The sequence below is a fragment of the Hylobates moloch genome, unplaced genomic scaffold, assembly GCF_009828535.3.
Source record: "Hylobates moloch isolate HMO894 unplaced genomic scaffold, HMol_V3 SCAFFOLD_14, whole genome shotgun sequence".
In the NCBI taxonomy this organism is placed as follows: domain Eukaryota; kingdom Metazoa; phylum Chordata; class Mammalia; order Primates; family Hylobatidae; genus Hylobates; species Hylobates moloch.
The window spans coordinates 71884055-71901744 of NW_026652289.1; the positions used below are offsets into that span (position 1 = coordinate 71884055).

Consider the following 17690-nt stretch of genomic DNA (forward strand, 5'->3'; position numbering starts at 1 on the left):
TTTTTCCTGATCCTCTTCCTCTTCCCACCCTCTATTCTCAGGTAGGCCCCAGTGTCTGTTGTTCCCCTCTATGTGTCTATTTGTTCTCATCATTTAGCTCCCACTCCTAAGTGAGAACATGTGGTATTTGGTTTTCTGTTTCTGCATTAGTTTGCTAAGGATAATGGCCTCCAACTCCATCCATGTTCCTGCAAAGGGCATGATCTCATTCATATATATATATATATATATATATATATAAAAATTTAATAAAAAAGAAAAATCAAAGACCAGATCACAGGCAAGGTATCTCATTCTTTTTTATGGCTGCATAGTATTCCATGGTGTATATGTACCACATTTTCTTTATCCAGTTTACCACTGATAGGCATTTAAGTTTATTCCATGTCTTTGCTATTGTGAACAGTGCTGCAGTAAACATACACGTGCATGTGTCTTTATGACAGAATGATTTGTATTCCTTTGGGTGTATACCTAGTAATGGGATTGCTGGGTCAAATGGTAGTTCTGTTTTTAGTTATTTGAGGAAACATCACATTGCTTTCCACAATGGTTGAACTATTTTACACTCCTACCAGCAGTGTATAAGCATTCTCCTTTCTCTGCAACCTTGCCAAGCATGTTACCTTTTCACTTTTTAATAATAGCCATTCTGAATGGTGTGAGGTGGTATTTCATTGTGGTTTTGATACACTTTTTTCTATTGATCAGTGATGTTGGTCTTTTTTTCCTATGCTTGTTGGCCACATGTATGTCTTCTTTTGAAAAGTGTCTGTTCATGTTCTTTGCCCACTTTTTAATGGGGCTGTTTGTTTTTTCTCATATATTTTCTTAAGTTCCTTATAGATGCTGGATATTAGACCTTTGTCAGATGCATACTTTGTAAATATTTTCTCTCATTGTCTGTTGACTCTATTGATAGTTTCTTTTGCTGTGCAGAAGCTCTTTAGTTTAATTAGATCCCGTTTGTCAATTTTGCTTTTGTTGCGATTGTTTTTGGTGTCCTCATCATGAAATCTTTGCCTATTCCCATGTCCAGAATAGTAATGCCTAGGTTGTCTTCCACGGTCTTTATATAGTTTCGGGTTTTACTTTTAAGTCTTTAATCCATCGTGAGTTAATTTTGTATAAGGTATATGAAAGGAGTCCAGTTTCAATCTTCTGCATATGGCTTGCCAGTTGTCCCACCACCACTTATTGAATAGGGAGTCCTTTCCCCATTGCTTGTTTTGGTCAGCTTTGTCAAAGATCAGATGGTTGTGGGTGTGCAACCTTATTTCTGGGCTCTCTATTCTGTTCCATTGGTCTACATGCCTGTTTTTGTGCCAGTATCATGTTGTTTTGGTTACTGCAGCCTTGTAGTAGTTGGAGGTTGGGTAGCATATTGTCTCCTGCTTTGTTCTTTTTGCTTAGGACTGCCTTGGCTATTCAGGCTCTTTTTTTTTTTTGGTTCCATATGAATTTTAAAATAGTTTTTTCTAGTTTTGTGAAGAATGTCATTGGTAGTTTGACAGGAATAGCATTGAATCTATGAATTGCTTTGGGCAGTATGGCCATTTCAACAATATTGATTTTTCCTATCCATGAGCATGGAATGTTTTTCCATTTGCTTGTGTCATCTCTGATTTCTTTGAGCAGTGTTTTGTAGATCTCATTGTAGAGATCTTTCACCTCGCTGGTTAGCTGTATTCCTAGGTATTTTCTTCTTTTTGAGGCAATCGTGAATGGGACTATGCTCCTGATTTGGCTCTAGGCTTGACTGTTGTTGGTGTATAGAAATGCTAATGATTTTTATATGTTGATTTTGTATCCTGAGACTTTGCTGAAGTTGTTTATTAGCTTAAGGAGCTTTTGGGCTGAGACTGTGGGGTTTTCCAGACACAGAGTCATGTCATCTGCAAATAGGAATAGTTTGACTTCCTCTCTTTCTATCTGGATGCGCTTTCTTTCTTTCTCTTGCCTGACTGCTCTGGCCAGGACTTCTTCCAATACCATTTTGAACAGGAGTGGTGAGAGAGGGCATCCTTGTATTGTGCCAGTTTTCAAGGGGAATGCTTCCAGCTTTTGCCCATTTAGTATGATGTGGGCTGTGGATTTGTCAAATATGCTTCTTATTATTTTGAGGTAAGTTCCTTCAGTACCTAGTTTGCTGAGAGTTTTTAAAAAGAAGGGATGGTGAATTTTATTGAAAGCTTTTTCTGCATCTATTGAGATGATCATGTGGTTTTTGTCTTTAGTTCTGTTTATGTGATGAATCACATTTATTGACTTGGGTATGTTAAACCAACTTTGCATTCCAACGATAAAGCCTTCTTGATCATGGTGGATAAGCTTTTTGATGTGCTGCTGAATTCAGTCTGCCAGTATTTTGTTGAGGATTTTTGCATCAATGTTCATCGAAGACACTGGCTTGAAATTTTCTCTTTTTTGTGTCTCTGCCAGGTTTTGGCATCAGGATGATGCTGGCATCATAGAATGAGTTACGGAGGAGTCCCTCCTCCTCAATTTTTTGAAATATTGTCAGTAGAAATGGTATCAGCTCTCCTTTGTACATCTGGCAGAATTGGGCTTTGAATCTGTCTGGTCCTGGGCTATTTTTGATTGGTAGGTTTTTTACTACTGATTCAATTTTGGAGCTTGTTATTGGTCTTTTCAGGGATTCAATTTCTTCTTGGTTCAGTCTTAGGAGGGTATATGTGTCCAGGAATTTATCCACTTCTCCTAGATTTTCTCCTTTGTAATTTCTAACTGTGTTTATTTGGATCGTCTCTCTTCCTTATTAGTCTAGCTAGCAGTCTATCTCTTTTATTTTATTTTTCAGAAAACCAACTCTTAAAGTAGGTTGTCTTTCTTATTATTATTGAGTAGTAAAAGTTCTTTATATATTCTGGATACAAGTATTTTGGCAGATATATCTGTATATGTATATTTCAAATATTTTTTTCCTCAGTCTGTGGCTTGCCATTTCATTTTCTTACCAATGTCTTTGAAAGGGCAGACATTTTTAAATTTTGATGAAGTCTAATTTGTCATTTTTTTCTTTTATGATTCATGCTTTTTGTGTCCTAAGAAATTTTTGTCTATTTCAAAGCCATAAAGATTTTCTACTGGCCAGGTGCGGTGGCTCACGCCTGTAATCCCAGCACTTTGGGAAGCCAAGGAGGGCAGATCACTTGAGGTCAAGAGTTTAAGACCGGACTGCCCAACATGGTGAAACCCTGTCTCTACTAAAAATGCAAAAGTTAGCCAGGTGTGGTGGTGGGCACCTGTAATCCCAGCTACTCAGGAGGCTGAGGCAGGAGAATCACTTGAACCCGGGAAGTGGAGGTTGCAGTGATCCGAGATGACACCACTGCAGTCCAGGCTGGGCAACAGAGTGAGACTCCATCTCAAAAAAAAAAAAAAAAAAAAAAAAAAAAGAGTTCATTCTGTTTTTTTCCAGAAGTTAGGTTGTATTTTTAGCTTTTAAAATGAGTTAATTTTTTAGTTTAATTTTGAATATGGTATGAGGTAGGGGTGTAGTTTCATTTTTTCCCCACACAGATATCCAGTTGTTTCAGAACCATTTACTGAAAAAAAATTATAATTTCTCCATTGAATTGCCTTGGAAACTTTGTTGCAAAAACAGTTGATCACATATGTGTTGGATACTCTGGATTCTCTTTTTTTTTTTTTTTTTTTTGAGACGGAGTCTCGCTCTGTCGCCCAGGCTGGAGTGCGGTGGCGCAATCTTGGCTCACTGCAAGCTCCGCCTCCCGGGTTCAAGCCATTCTCCTGCCTCAGCCTCTCCGAGTAGCTGGGACTACAGACGCCCGCCACCACGCCCGGCTAATTTTTTGTATTTTTTAGTAGAGACGGGGTTTCACCGTGGTCTCGATCTCCTGACCTCGTGATCCGCCCGCCTCAGCCTCCCAAAGTGCTGGGATTACAAGCGTGAGCCACCGCGCCCGGCCAATACTCTGGATTCTCTACTCTGTTCCATTGATCTACGTACCTATTTCCTCCCACCTCCACCACCCCCTGCTCCCAAAGAAAACTCTAAAAAATTTGAGAGAAGTGTTACAGGCCATAAAGGGGAGACATAATAACAGTAGCAATAACAATAATTAACATTTATTTAACCCATACTGAGCCAGGTGTTATGCTGAATAGTTTGCTGGTATTATCCTACTTAATAATCACAACAATCCTATCAGATAAACACTATTATAAACTCAATTTTACAGATGAGGGAAGTATAGCAAACAATGGATACATAATCTACCCAGAGTTACACAGTTATTAAGTGGTAGAGGCAGGATTTGAGCCCAGGCACTCTGATGCCTAAGCCAGTGTTCTTGTTCTTATTTACTGAAGAGTTGCTAAGAGTTTGTGATGACAGATTATATACCACCAAAGACAGCCATAAAAGGGAAAGTCTTATTTTACCAAATATATACTACTCCTGAAGCATTTTTGTCTATCTTCTACCAAAATAGTTTTGGTAGCTATTTTTGTTTTAATCTTTCACAGAAATTTTAGGCTGCCCTATGGCCAGGAAAAAAAAAATTTTATTTTTATTTTTTTTTTGAGATGGAGTTTCACTCTGTGGCCCAGGCTGGAGTGCAGTGGTGCAATCTTGGCTCACTGCAACCTCCACCTCCCCGTTTCAAGAAATTCTCCTGCCTCAGCCTCCTGAATAGCTGGGACTACAGGCACGTGCCCCTATGCCTGACTCATTTTTGTATTTTTAGTACAGACAGGGTTTCACCATGTTGGCCAGGCTGGTCTCAAACTCCTAACCTCAAGTGATCTGCCCACCTGCCTCAGAAAAGTGCTGGGATTACAGACATAAGCCACTGCTCCTGACCAAAAAAAATACTTTTTTTTTTTTTTTTTTTTTTTGAGACAGAGTTTTGCTCTTGTTGCCCAGGCTGGAGTGCAATGGTGCGATCTCTGTTCACTGCAACCTCTGCCTCCCAGGTTCAAGTGATTCTCCTGCCTCAGCCTCCCTCGTAGCTGGGATTACAGGTGTGCGCTACCATGCCCAGCTATTTTTTTGTTTGTTTGTTTGTTTGTTTTTTAGCAGAGACAGGGTTTCATCATGTTGATCAGGCTAGTCGCAAACTCCTGACCTCAGGTGATCCACCCGCCTCGGCCTCCCAAAGTTCTGGGATTACAGGCATGAGCCACTGCGCCTGGCCCAAAAGAAATATTTTCCAGGGATTGTTCTTTTAAAAAAGTATTCTAATTTCCTCTTGACTTCAAGCGAGATATGTACGTATCTACATAATGATTTTGAAATCCATATGGAGACATTCTTATCAAGAAAGAAAGCTCACGTAAACATGCAGATATTTTCATGTCTCATACCATTGTTTCGTCAGAAGTTCTCTATGGCTATTGATTGCCGCATATGACTTAACAAAGTAGTGTTTCCTGTAATGACTTGCTACACAGTGAAGCAAAGCTGATAGCTTCACACACAGTACTGAAGGCTAAGCAATGGACCAACATAAGAGATCAACAATAACCTAACATTCAAATATTCTGTTATCTTTTTTTAACTGTTGCTGGTAAATGTTTTCATTAAAAATACTTTTTTTTGTGATTAAAAATGATACTTGTAGACAATTTGTAAAATAAAGTTAGATAAAAGAAAAAAATGAAAATCACTCAAAATCACCAAGGCATTACATTGTCTTATATTTAATTGTCTGCCTATCTATCTACCTACTTATTTACTTAAATTACTATCTTCCCTTTATCTTTTATAAAATTGAGATAATAAGAAATAAGACTTGATGTTTGATAGATCAATAAGGTGACTATAGTTAGCCTTGATTGTGCATTTTTAAAAAGCTAAAAGAGAATAATTTAAATGTTCCAAGCATAAAGAAAAGATACATATTTAACGTGATAGATATCCCAATTACTCTGATTTGATTATATGAACATATCAAATTATCACACATATCCTGAAAATATGTACATCTAATACATATCAATACAAAATTAGGTTAATATTATAAACACTTAGGCGTTCCTTTTTTTAATTTATCATTATCACAAACATTTTCTCATACAATTAAAGCTACCATTTAAAATAGCCTTATGAAAATAAAAAAAAGAAAAAAAATTTTTTAAACATAAATAGCCTTACGATAATCTATCATGTTGCTATACCATACTTTTATAACTATTCCCTTATTGTTATGTATTTAGGTTTTCTTTCTTACTTTTGTTTCAAGGACTACTGCTGTGTTGAATACCCCTGTACATGAATCTTTGCCTGAGATTGTAATATTTTGGCCCTTTCCAGAATGCCACAGGGCCTGGTTTTCAGGGGTGGAGTGGGAGGCTTAATAATGTCCACAGTATAGTAAGGGCTGGATTCTTTAAACTAGGATCTAAGCTCTCTGTTGTTTATGCAAGGCCAGGGGACTTAAAATAGCCTTCCTGCCATAGGGTGGTTAAGTTGAACCAGATCTGCATTAGCTGGTAAACTGCATCCAGTTATAGATGACCCTGACCACACGCAACAGCCAGGTCTATTTTAAGCCACATTGCTAAGTGGAACAGTTGGTTAACGGAATGTGTTAGAGGTGTATCTCCTTGGCTTTGATAAATCAAACAGACAGGATCAAAGATGACTATCCCAGCAAACTGAATACTTAGAAGTTACTCTCCCAACAACGAAGTGGCCATTTCTTCAGCGGGAAACAAGTACAAATGACTAAAATTTGTTTATTCTGTCTTATAGGACAAAATCCATACTTTAGGGCATACCACTGTCTACAATCAAAGGCCTGACCAATGGCTATTGAAAAGGAAGGCATCAGCTGAGTGTGGTGGCTCACATCTGTAATCCCAACACTTTGGGAGGCCAAGGTGGGCAGATTGCTTGAGTCCAGGAGTTTGAGACTAGCCTGGGCAACGTGGTGAAACCCTGTCTCTGCCAAAAAATACATACACATATATAAATCAGCTGGGCGTGGTGGTGTGCACCTGTAATCCCAGCTACTCATGAGGCTTAGGTGGGAGGATTGCTTGAGCCCAGGTGGTCAGTGCTGCAGTGAGTCATGACTGTGCCACTGCACTCCAGGCTGGGTGACAAAGCAAGACTCTGTCTCAAACAAACAAATGAAAAAAAAAAAAAGGAAAAGGAAGGCATCAACACAGTAACACCACATTCTATAAATGGTTAAAAAAAAAGTTGCTAATGTGTTTTTAAGTCTGATATGAGCCATTCCTTACCATACTTTTGTGATCCAGCAAAGAAAGAACGTGTAAGAACAAAGGGTCTCTCCTTCCCTTTAGATCGTTGTATCAGTCCTTCTGCAGTAGCCATTTGCTATATCACCAAACAAGAAAAATTTCAAAGAGATGATTGGATTTGTACAGACAACCCCAATAAGCTATCTAACATACAAAAAGCAAACAGTAGGCAGGAGTATGAAATGGAAAATATTAAAATAAATCCATCCAATAATTTTCATGGTATTAATGAAACTACTCTAAATTCCCGTATTTAAAGAATGGAAAATTTTCTTTGGTTAACAATAGCAATGAAATAATAATAAACAATCATCTAGCATTCCTTTGGTGCTTACTATTGCTAGGCATTTAATACAATTTTCTCATATAATCTATGTAACAACCTCTGAGACAGACAGTTTTCATTGGTAGGAAAAACTGAGATTCAGAGAGGTTAAATGACTGGTCCTGACCTATATAAGAAAGCTCACTAACTAAAGCAGTCTACAGTTACTGCAACAGGCTGTTAAAGAGGCAAACACATACTATCTGAAAACTATGCTTATATTTAGCCAAAAGCTCCCACTGGAAAATACCAATAGGTAAGAGGGCCACAGGAATACAGTCACAATTTGCAAATAACAAAGAACCATGGGTATACATGAAGGCAAGTGTCTGCCACGTCTTTTGGATGCAGTTGGAAAATGAAAGATAATTTTACCATCTTTATTGAGGAAGCTAAGTACTTAAGGAAGTTTACGTTTTTTTTTTTTTTTTTTTTTTTTGAGACGGAGTCTCGCTCTGTCGCCCAGGCTGGAGTGCAGTGGCGCAATCTCGGCTCACTGCAAGCTCCGCCTCCCGGGTTCACGCCATTCTCCTGCCTCAGCCTCTCCGAGTAGCTGGGACTACAGGCGCCCGCCACCACGCCCGGCTAATTTTTTTTTTGTATTTTTAGTAGAGACGGGGTTTCACCGTGGTCTCGATCTCCTGACCTCGTGATCCGCCCGCCTCGGCCTCCCAAAGTGCTGGGATTACAAGCGTGAGCCACCGCGCCCGGCCTACGTTTTTAAAATATACTTATTGAAACTGTGTGTCTGTGTTCTAAATATTGCTTCTCCAGTGTGAATATAAGACTTGCTGTATTTAGATACTTGTGAAATCTTAAAACACTTGTTTTAATTACCTTCATTCACATATTTATACACTGCTTGCATCAATAAAAGGTGGAGGTAGTAGCCAGTGAGTGCCACTTATTAATGGCTCCTATCAGGGCAGAGGTTTTATGTTATAATTAATTTCATAATATTTAAAAGTTCATCAAGTTCATCACGAAAAGAAAAGAAGCAAAGAGATAAATAATAAAAAGTCTTGTATTGGCTACTACCTAAGACTCATTGCAGTTGTCAGAAAAGACACACAAAGAGGAATGAACAGTAGAGGATAGCCATTATAATACAAAGCAAATGACTTTCAGCCAAAAGGCAGGTCACACGAGCCCAGTTTACTTCTTTTTGGATGTCTTACGTGATAAAAACCGTAGATGTTGTGGAGTTCTCTGTGCTCCCAATTGCCATGATGAACGGCATTCTTCTGCATGGTTTGCTCTGGCCCTCTAAAGACAGAGGGCTCATTCATGTCATTCCAAAGGAAGAGGATGTCCGTAGATCCCTAGGAAGTAAACCTTGGTCATGACACTCCTACATTGATGATGTCTATATAATAGCTGTCACCATTCCTACCTCATTTTAAAAATTATGTTTATTATCTATGCTCTGTCCTCTGCTCCATTGCTAGAGTATAAGTTCCACAGGGAATGACATTTTGTCTGTTTTGTTCATTAATAAATCCCAAACATCTAGAATAGTACCTGCCCCATAGACAGATCTCAATAAATATTTGCTGATGAATAAAAGAATGCTGCCTTGTGTTGTCTGTGAAATACATATTGCCTGGCAAATTCATTCCAAGACCTCCCTGCAGGACTCCTATGGGAAAGGTTGTGAATGTTCACAATTGGGCTCTTTCTCATTCATCAGATGCTACAACTCTTAACTAAGGGTAACTATAGCTGAACATGACAAGATTCTACCTTCTCTCTAATACTTCGAAAGACTTGACGGCCAATATACCTGTTTGTTAACATGATCTATAGTTTACATTCTACACAAAATTGTTCAATTTAGAGTGGGAAGGGACAGTTGAGTCATCTAGTTAACACGGTATTGCAGAATCCCTGGGTTTTTCTAGAATCGCTTATCTTTCCGCATTTGACTGAATAGCTAAAAAGACAGGGAGTCCCTCAGGCAGCTCATTCCATTATTTTTCAAAAATCCTGCTCCTTGTACATAACATTCTCCTTGCAGAGCCTACCTAGCTTACCTTATGAGACCCCACAGAATACACTGTCACCTCGCCCACATGAAAGTCTTTCAAATGCCTGGAGGTGGCTTAGTCGTTTTTTTTTTTTTTTTTTGAATCTTTATTTCTAAACGTGTTCTTCTATGAATAAGGGTAAATGATTTCCAAATATTTAACTACCATATCTTTCCTTTAGAACCATCTAAGGCAGGGATTGGCAAACATTTTTGGTAAAGGTCCAGACAGTAAATATTTCCAACTTTGCAGGCCATGAGGTCTCTTTTTCAATTATTTAACCCTGCCATAGTAGTACAAAAGCAGCCACAGATAATAGGGAAATGAATAGGCATGGCCAGATTTGGCCCAAGGCTTGTCTATCCCTGTACTAAGTTGTTTACTAGTGCCCTAATACTTGATGCCAGAAACTACAGTTTAGTGATTAAAAGCTGGGCTTACAGGACAAACAGACCTGAGTTCAAATTTTGGTTCCACCACTTACTAGATGCATGACCTTGGCAAGTTTTTAAGCTTCTATATATCTCAATTTCCTCATCTATGGGGTTAGATTTAGTTATAGTTCCAACTTCAGAGGGTTACTATGAAGACAAATGGTATGATGCACATAAAGTCGTCCTTAGCACAGTGCTTGTCACACAGCAAGTACTCAATTTGCATTAGGTATCATCATCATCATCACTGCCATCATTAATATCACCATAATTGGTTGAAAACAGTTCTCCAGATGTGGCCTCTCCAGTTTTCTCTGTGGTTCTTATCAGATTATTTAAAAATCATACTTCACTTTTAATGACAAATATGTTGTAAGATATTTTCACACATATCATCATATTTAAATAACAGTTATGGAATACAATTTTATATAAAATATATATAGCAATTTGAAAATGTAATAAACCTCTGCTATAAAGTACTTTGATATATCATAGAGTCTATTATAACAGAGGTCAAAATCACAGCTTTTGCGCATTTGGTTATCCATATGGCACCTTTCCCAGCACCCCCAGAGTCTGTAATGTGGTGGCCATACTTGCCTTTTAATAAAAGCATTATATATCAAAAGCTACTGAATGGAAAAGAATAGTTTTATTCAATCACTTTTTCCGCTTCTTTCACTCTTTCAGGTAACTAGAAAATAACAAAGGAATAAAAACCAACCTGATAAACAGGGAAAGCAAAAAGACTTGAATACCACTCTCTGACCTTGGGATTGGTGAAATCCAGGTAAGAGGAGAGACCTGTGGAGGGAGAACAGTAGGCAGCCTGTCAAGAACAGTGGTCCTCACAGTAAGATGCATTATAAAGAAGATATCAGATGTGAGAGCTGGGAAATGGCCACCTTACATAAACATGAAAGTTGGCTGACAGAGGCATGGTCTGTTGAGAAGTGAATGAAGGTAATGCTGGGCTCCAGTGACAATCACTAGATCTTTCAATATCAGAAGCCCAGGGGAATGCCAATGCACAAGCATCACGACAGAGCTTGTCCCTCACTGATGGCCTAAGATAGCCCAAGGAAGGATGGCAAATATCCTGCAGTGATCTCTTCGTTCTTAAAGAGAACAGAGAAGTGTGTTCAAGGGATGTAAAGGGAAAAAAAGAAAGGAGGCACGGGGTTTCTCTACAGTGCATGGATTTATGATAGATAGTGCTGACTCTTATTTCTAAACAACGTGGTGATTTTCCTTTTGTCCTTGGGGAGTTTCTACCAACGCTTTAAATTAATAACTTTTAATAACTTTTGAAATGAAGAATCCATAGTCACCAGGGTGGCTGAGGTCACTCATGAAAGCCTGGGAAGTCAAAACTATGGGCTAAAAGGGTGAAGAGCAATCACAAGGAGAGAGCTTGCAGGACCCCCTTTTTTCCTTTCTCCTCCTCCCCTTTTCTTATTCCCCGACTTTTTATCTGTTTGCTTAGAGAAACAGCATGCCACTGAGGTTTGCTTGTTTATTTTTCATTCATTCAATTATTGATTGATAAATACATACAAAGCATACAGTACCAGGTGTTATGAAAGATACAAAAGAAGGCAAAAATATCTCTTCCTTAAATTATATGCTTAAAATGTAGCTAGAGGAGCAAGAGACATCTACAAGGGAGCAGAATGATGACCATGCCGCCTTCATTAATTGGGACAGAACAAGTGGAAACAATAAGTGTATAAAGTGATTTCATACCTGGCCAGCACACCCCTTCAAAGTCTTCCCCTTCCTGATTCTTCACAAAGAAGCCCTGATCTTTGGCCTTCACATACACTGAGTAGTCAGGATCAATCTTGATGTGGGGGTCACTGATGACCACAAGCTGTCAGGACATGAAGGTTTGGAGGTCTCATCAGTTTTATGTAAGACAAATGTTCATGTACATGTTTTCACCATAGTTTGGGGGTTCAATTTTTACAAACAACTACAACTAGTATTGAAATATTTCAGACACAAAAACAAAAATAAATATTTCAGATACCAGTAAAACCCTATAACCTTTCATGTGCTTATGAGAATTTCGACTGATACCAAAACTGGGCCAATGCTGGCCAGGCGCAGCGGCTCACACCTGCAATCCCAACACATTGGGAGGTCAAGATGGGAGGACTGCTTAAGGCCAGGAGTTTGAGACCAGCCTGGGCAACACAGTGGGACCCTGTCTCCACAAAAAAATTTAAAAATTAGCTGGGCCTGGTGGTGTCCACCTGTGGTCCCAGCTACTCAGGAGGCTGAGGCAGGAGGATTGTTTGAGCTGGGGAGGTCACGGCTACAGTGAGCCATGATAATGATACTGCAATCCAGCTTGGGTGACAGAACAAGACCCCATCTCTAAAAAAGAAAAAAACAAGAACAAAAAAACCAGGCCAATGCTCTTTTATAATTATTGCTGCCTAACCAATAGATGTTCTTTAAATAGCATTAAGTGTCTATCTGTCCATGATGCCGAGTGCTGCATACTATACATAGAGAAGAAGTAGGTAGGGTACCTGCTCCCTAGACATTTAGATGCTCAGATAACATTGATACAAGCAAACATTAAAGAAACTAAGAGAATAACATGTTAAAAACAAACGAAGTCCCCAAGCCCAGTGGTGCAGGCATATTAGGAAGGAGATTTGAGAAAAGTTGTAAGCCACAGCGTCGTGCCTCTAGCATCTCTCCGTGACTTTACAATACCATCACTTCCACCAGTCTAGGGCCTCAATAACACTTTATTTGGCGAGAACACCATCTAATCCTCCTTCCTCATCTCTATTCTAATCAGTCCTGAATATTAAAGTTTAATTCTTCATTGCTCAAACATTTTCTTAAATTTTTTTGTTTGTTTGTTTTTTGAGACAGGCTCGCTCTGTCGCCCAGGCTGGAGTGCAGTGGTATGATCTCAGCTCACTGCAACCTCTGCCTCCTGGGTTCAAGCGATTCTCCTGCCTCAGCCTCCCAAGTAGCTGGGATTACAGGTGCCCGCCACCATGCTGGGCTAATTTTTTTATTTTTTAATTTTTAGTAGAGATAGGGTTTCATCACGTTGGCCAGGCTGATCTCAAACTCCTGACCTCAGGTGATCCGCTCACCTCGACCTCCCAAAGTGCTGGGATTACAGGTGTGAGCCACTGCACCCAGCCTAAATTTTTAAATTGTGGTAAAATACACATAACATAAAATTTACCATCTTAACCATTTTCAAGTGTGCAGTTTAGTACTGTTAAGTATATACATTCACAATGTTGTGTAGTCAATCTCCAGAACCCTCTCATGTTGCAAAACTAAATCTTTATACTCATTAAATGATGATTTCTCATTCCCTGCTCCTAGCTCCAGCAACTACCATTCTATAATACTTTCTGTCTCTATGAATCTGACTACTCCAATTACTTCCAATTAGTGGAATCACACGGTATTTGTCTTTTTGTAACTGGCTTATTTCACTTAGCATTTATCCTCAAGGTTCATCCATGCTATAGTATCTATTAGAATTTCCTTCCTTTTAAAGGCTGAATAATATTGTTGTATGTATATACCACATTTTGTTTACATATTCATCTGTCAACGGAGTTGCAACTCAAGCAGCTTGGGTTGCTTTGACCTTTTGACTACTGTGACTAATGCTGCTATAAACATGGGTGTATAAATATCTGTTCAGGTTCCTGCTTCCAATTCCTTTGGGTATATATCCACAAGTGGAATTGCTGGATCATACAGTAATTCCATTTTTAAATTTTTGAGGAACTATCATATTGTTTTCCATAACAGCTGTACCATTTTGCATTCCTACCAACGGTGCACAAGGATTCCAATTTCTCTACATCCTTGCCAACACTTGTTATTTTGTTTTTTTTAAATAGTAGTCATCTTAACTATGTAAAATGGGATTTCACTGTGGTCTTGGTTTGCATTTCCCTAATGATAGTGGTGTTGAGCATCTTTTCTTGTGCTTGTTGGCTATTTGTGTATCTTCTTTGGAGAGATGTCTATTCAAGTTCTTTGCCCACTTTTTAACTGTTTTTTGTTGTTGTTGTTGTTGTTGTTGTTGTTGAGTTGCAGCAGTTTGTTATATATTCTGCATATTAACCCCCTATTCAAAAACTTGTAATGTTCCCAAATGCATACAAAGCAGTTTACAAAAAGGTCCCAGCCTTTCTGGTCAGATCCTCCACTATTAGAACCCTCACATGCCTGGCTGTCAAACTTGCCTGTGCACTGCTTTCCGAACACCCCTAATGCTCCTTCCTCTGGCTGCACTGCCCTCTTCCCTCTCCCTGCTTACCCATTAGTTAGGGACATCCTTCAGGGTTCATCTAAAATGCACTTCTAGGCCAGACATGGTGGCTCATGCCTGTAACCCCAGCACTTTGGGAACCTGAGGCGGGCGGATCACCTGAGGTCAGGAGTTCAAGAGCAGCCTGGCCAACATGGTAAAACCCTGTCTCTACTAAAAATACGAAAATTAGCTGGCCATGGTGGCACATGCCTGTAATTCTAGCTACTCAGGAGGCTGAGGCAGGAGAATTGCATGAACCCAGGAGGTGGAGGATGCAGCGAGCCGAGATCGCACCATAGCACTCCAGCCTGGGTAAGAGTGAGACTCTGTCCCGAAAAAAAAAAATTAAATAAATAAAATAAAATGCACCTCTGGAACAAAGCCCTGCTTAAGTCTTGAGGATACAATCTTCTCTTTCTTGGCCTGTCCCCTACCCTGACCTTTCTTTGGCCCTTATGTTACTTCCCTGTATTGTGATTGGATACTTGCCTTTTCTTCACTCACTGTAAGACCACAAGAAGCTCATCTCTGTATACCCTTCAGCACTAGCATAGCATCTTGAAGGTTCAAGGCCTCAGTAAATAACTACTTATTAAGGACAGATCTGGAGTCAGGCAGACCAGGGTTCAGATTCTTGCCTTGCTATTTACTCACTGTGTGCCTTTGTGTAAATTTTGAAACCAGTCTAAGCCTCAGCTTCTTCATCTAAAATATGCGGTAACAAGACCTACCTTATAGTTTTGTCATCACTGGATGGAATAATGTGTTTTATCATATTGTCTAGCCCATAATAGCTTGATATATGGTAGCTATTTATTAATTGGGAAATCAGGAGTTAACTGGATGGGCTCCGGCCATCTGTGAAAAGCCTGGTGAGGAGGTTGAAAAGTCAACTTTACTTTCAAGGAGAAGGACTTTATTCATTCACATGATACACATAGGGTTTCGCCCCCCTTCTCCTCTCTCCATTTTCTTCTCTCCGTCTTTTCATTATTGCTATTACCACCACCACCACCACTCTTGGAACCGGAAAGCAGCATTATATATGTTCCAGTGGCTTCTCTCCCTCCCCATTTTCTATTTCTGTTCTTTTCTTGGCCAGATTGACAGGTGGAGTCCACCAGGGAAGCATGCAGGAAAAACAGTGTAATGAAGAATTTGATACTATATTTGATATTTGACTGTTAAAGGTTTTCATGCCCTGCTACTCCCCCCTTACCCTTCTGCCTGTATCTGGACAAGCTGACAAAGAAACCTCTAGTGCTCCCTCCTTTGGTGCCAGCAGGGGGTTCAAACTATCTAAGCCTCAGCCTGCGTGCAAGAGCCCTTGCCCTGTCCCTACCTGCTAACCACCATAAAAGCTGAGCCAATCTCCTTTCTCAGTTCTCTCAAGCCATTTTCAAACCAGCTTGGGAGCCACCCCTGCTCTCCCCAGAAAGCCTCATTATATGAGTAATAAACTTTTTAATATACCCTTGGTGCATGTGTGGTGTCACCAATTGAGACATGGAAACCAAATTTTGAGTGGGGGGATCATATTACTACAGGGTGGCCACAACAAATGGAACTGAAAATGCTAGACCCCTTCTTCATTATGGGGACCTGGATAACTAAGCCAGGAATGGATGGGGTCATCGCCTTTTCACCATTCATTTTCTCTCTTATCACAGTGACAATCATATTTGAATCTACTATTTTCACAGCCATTTTTTATCAGATGTTTCTCCACCACCGAAGTGCCAAGGCAAGTTTAAGACATTTTTTAAAACTCTGTAATTAAAAGGTTCAGTAATGTTGGCTTATTTTACCTTACGCTTTTTGCTCCTGAGCAGCTCTTGCATCCTCTTGGGGTTTGGGAATCTGTTTTTGTCCCAGGTGAAGTACCTCTTGCCCTCAGTGTGCTCTATGTCCAGCCACATGGCATCATAAGGAATGTCATGCTCATCAAACCCTGCATCCACTGCTTTTACATCCTGCTCATCTTCATAGTTCCAGCGGCACTGGTGGTATCCCAAAGAGAAAAGAGGGGGCATGGCTTGTGTGCCTAAAAGAGGGATATAATAACTGAGTCAACTGCCACCGCAATGACCATTATTCATTTGATAAACATTTCCTGAATGTCTACAGAGTATTCAGCACTGAGCTCAGGCTTAGAATATCAAGGAGAAGAAAGCATAGTCCTTGCCTTTAAGGAAGTGACAACCTGGCTAATGAGGCAGGAGGGTAAATAAAGTGCTCTGCCCTGAGGTATAACTGCCAGGTTAACGTATCAGTCTAGTGCTACCAGAACACAGAGAGGTTAATAAATTCTGCCTGCGGTGAAGTATAGGGTCTTGAAAGGCTTCACAGAGGAGACAAAACCTGGTTTGGACCTTGTACACTAAGTAGGAATATACCAGACAGGAAGAATAGATAGAGCAATCCAGGCACAGGGAATAGAAAAAACACAGAGGCAGAGAAGTACACGACAGGCTTACAGAAAAATAAATATTCCAGGGTATCACAGTCTGAGAGAGACCAGTAGAAGATGAAACTGAATAGGGTCAGATTGTCAAGGGCCCTGTAATTGAGGTTAGGAATTCTGAATCTTGTCTTATGAGAAGCCATCAAAATTCTGGCAAGATGTAATCTTAGCAGAACTATATTTTAGAAAAATTAAGTCAGGGTGCAGCATCGTGACTCACTTGAAGGTAAAGAGACTGAAGTTGGGAAGAAGTTTCAGTAAATTATTATCAAAATGTTTACTGATAACGTGAAGGACTTCTGATCAACCACTTGCATGTATCTGCTTTCCCTCCTAAAGTCACACTAAAATCTGAGTAATGAAAAGAAAAAAGGAAGAAAGCCACAAAAACAAAGAGAATGGGAGTGGAGTAATTTCAACAAAAATTTGGCAGGCGGCAGGCAGGAGCGGGGTAGTGACTGTTGGGCAAAGCCGGGGAAGCTTTCCCCAGAGTGCTATTGAGGAGACTATTGACAGAAGAGCTCACCCTGCTCCCAAACACCAGTAGACACGCCCACTCTCAAAACTAGAGTGGAAGCCTCATCTAGGCACACAGAGCCTCACCATGAAATATGAATGGAGTTGGGTGTGGTGGCTCACGCCTGTAATCCCAGCACTTTGGGAGGCCAGGGCGGGTGGATCACTTGAAGTCAGGAGTTCGAGACCAGCCTGGCCAACATGGTGAAACGCCATCTCTACTAAAAATACAAAAATTTATAGTCCTTTGGGTATATACCCAGTAATGTGATGGCTGGGTCAAATGGTATTTCTAGTTCTAGATCCCTGAGGAATCGCCACACGGACTTCCACAATGGTTGAACTAGTTTAC

General features: G+C 39.9%; 1 protein-coding gene across 8 annotated transcripts in view; it reads right to left on the reverse strand.

Annotated features, from left to right (window-relative positions):
* Positions 1-17690, reverse strand: part of GANC (glucosidase alpha, neutral C) — an 87336-nt gene that overhangs the window by 16488 nt on the left and 53158 nt on the right. For all 8 annotated transcript variants that reach the window (XM_032176029.2, XM_058427771.1, XM_058427775.1 and 5 more), the window contains 5 exons: positions 16167-16402; positions 11793-11919; positions 10771-10850; positions 8761-8904; positions 7237-7333 (listed from right to left, as the gene is read on the reverse strand). In XM_032176029.2, the coding sequence (XP_032031920.1) occupies positions 7237-7333; positions 8761-8904; positions 10771-10850; positions 11793-11919; positions 16167-16402 (684 nt within the window). The remainder of the gene's footprint in view (positions 1-7236; positions 7334-8760; positions 8905-10770; positions 10851-11792; positions 11920-16166; positions 16403-17690) is intronic.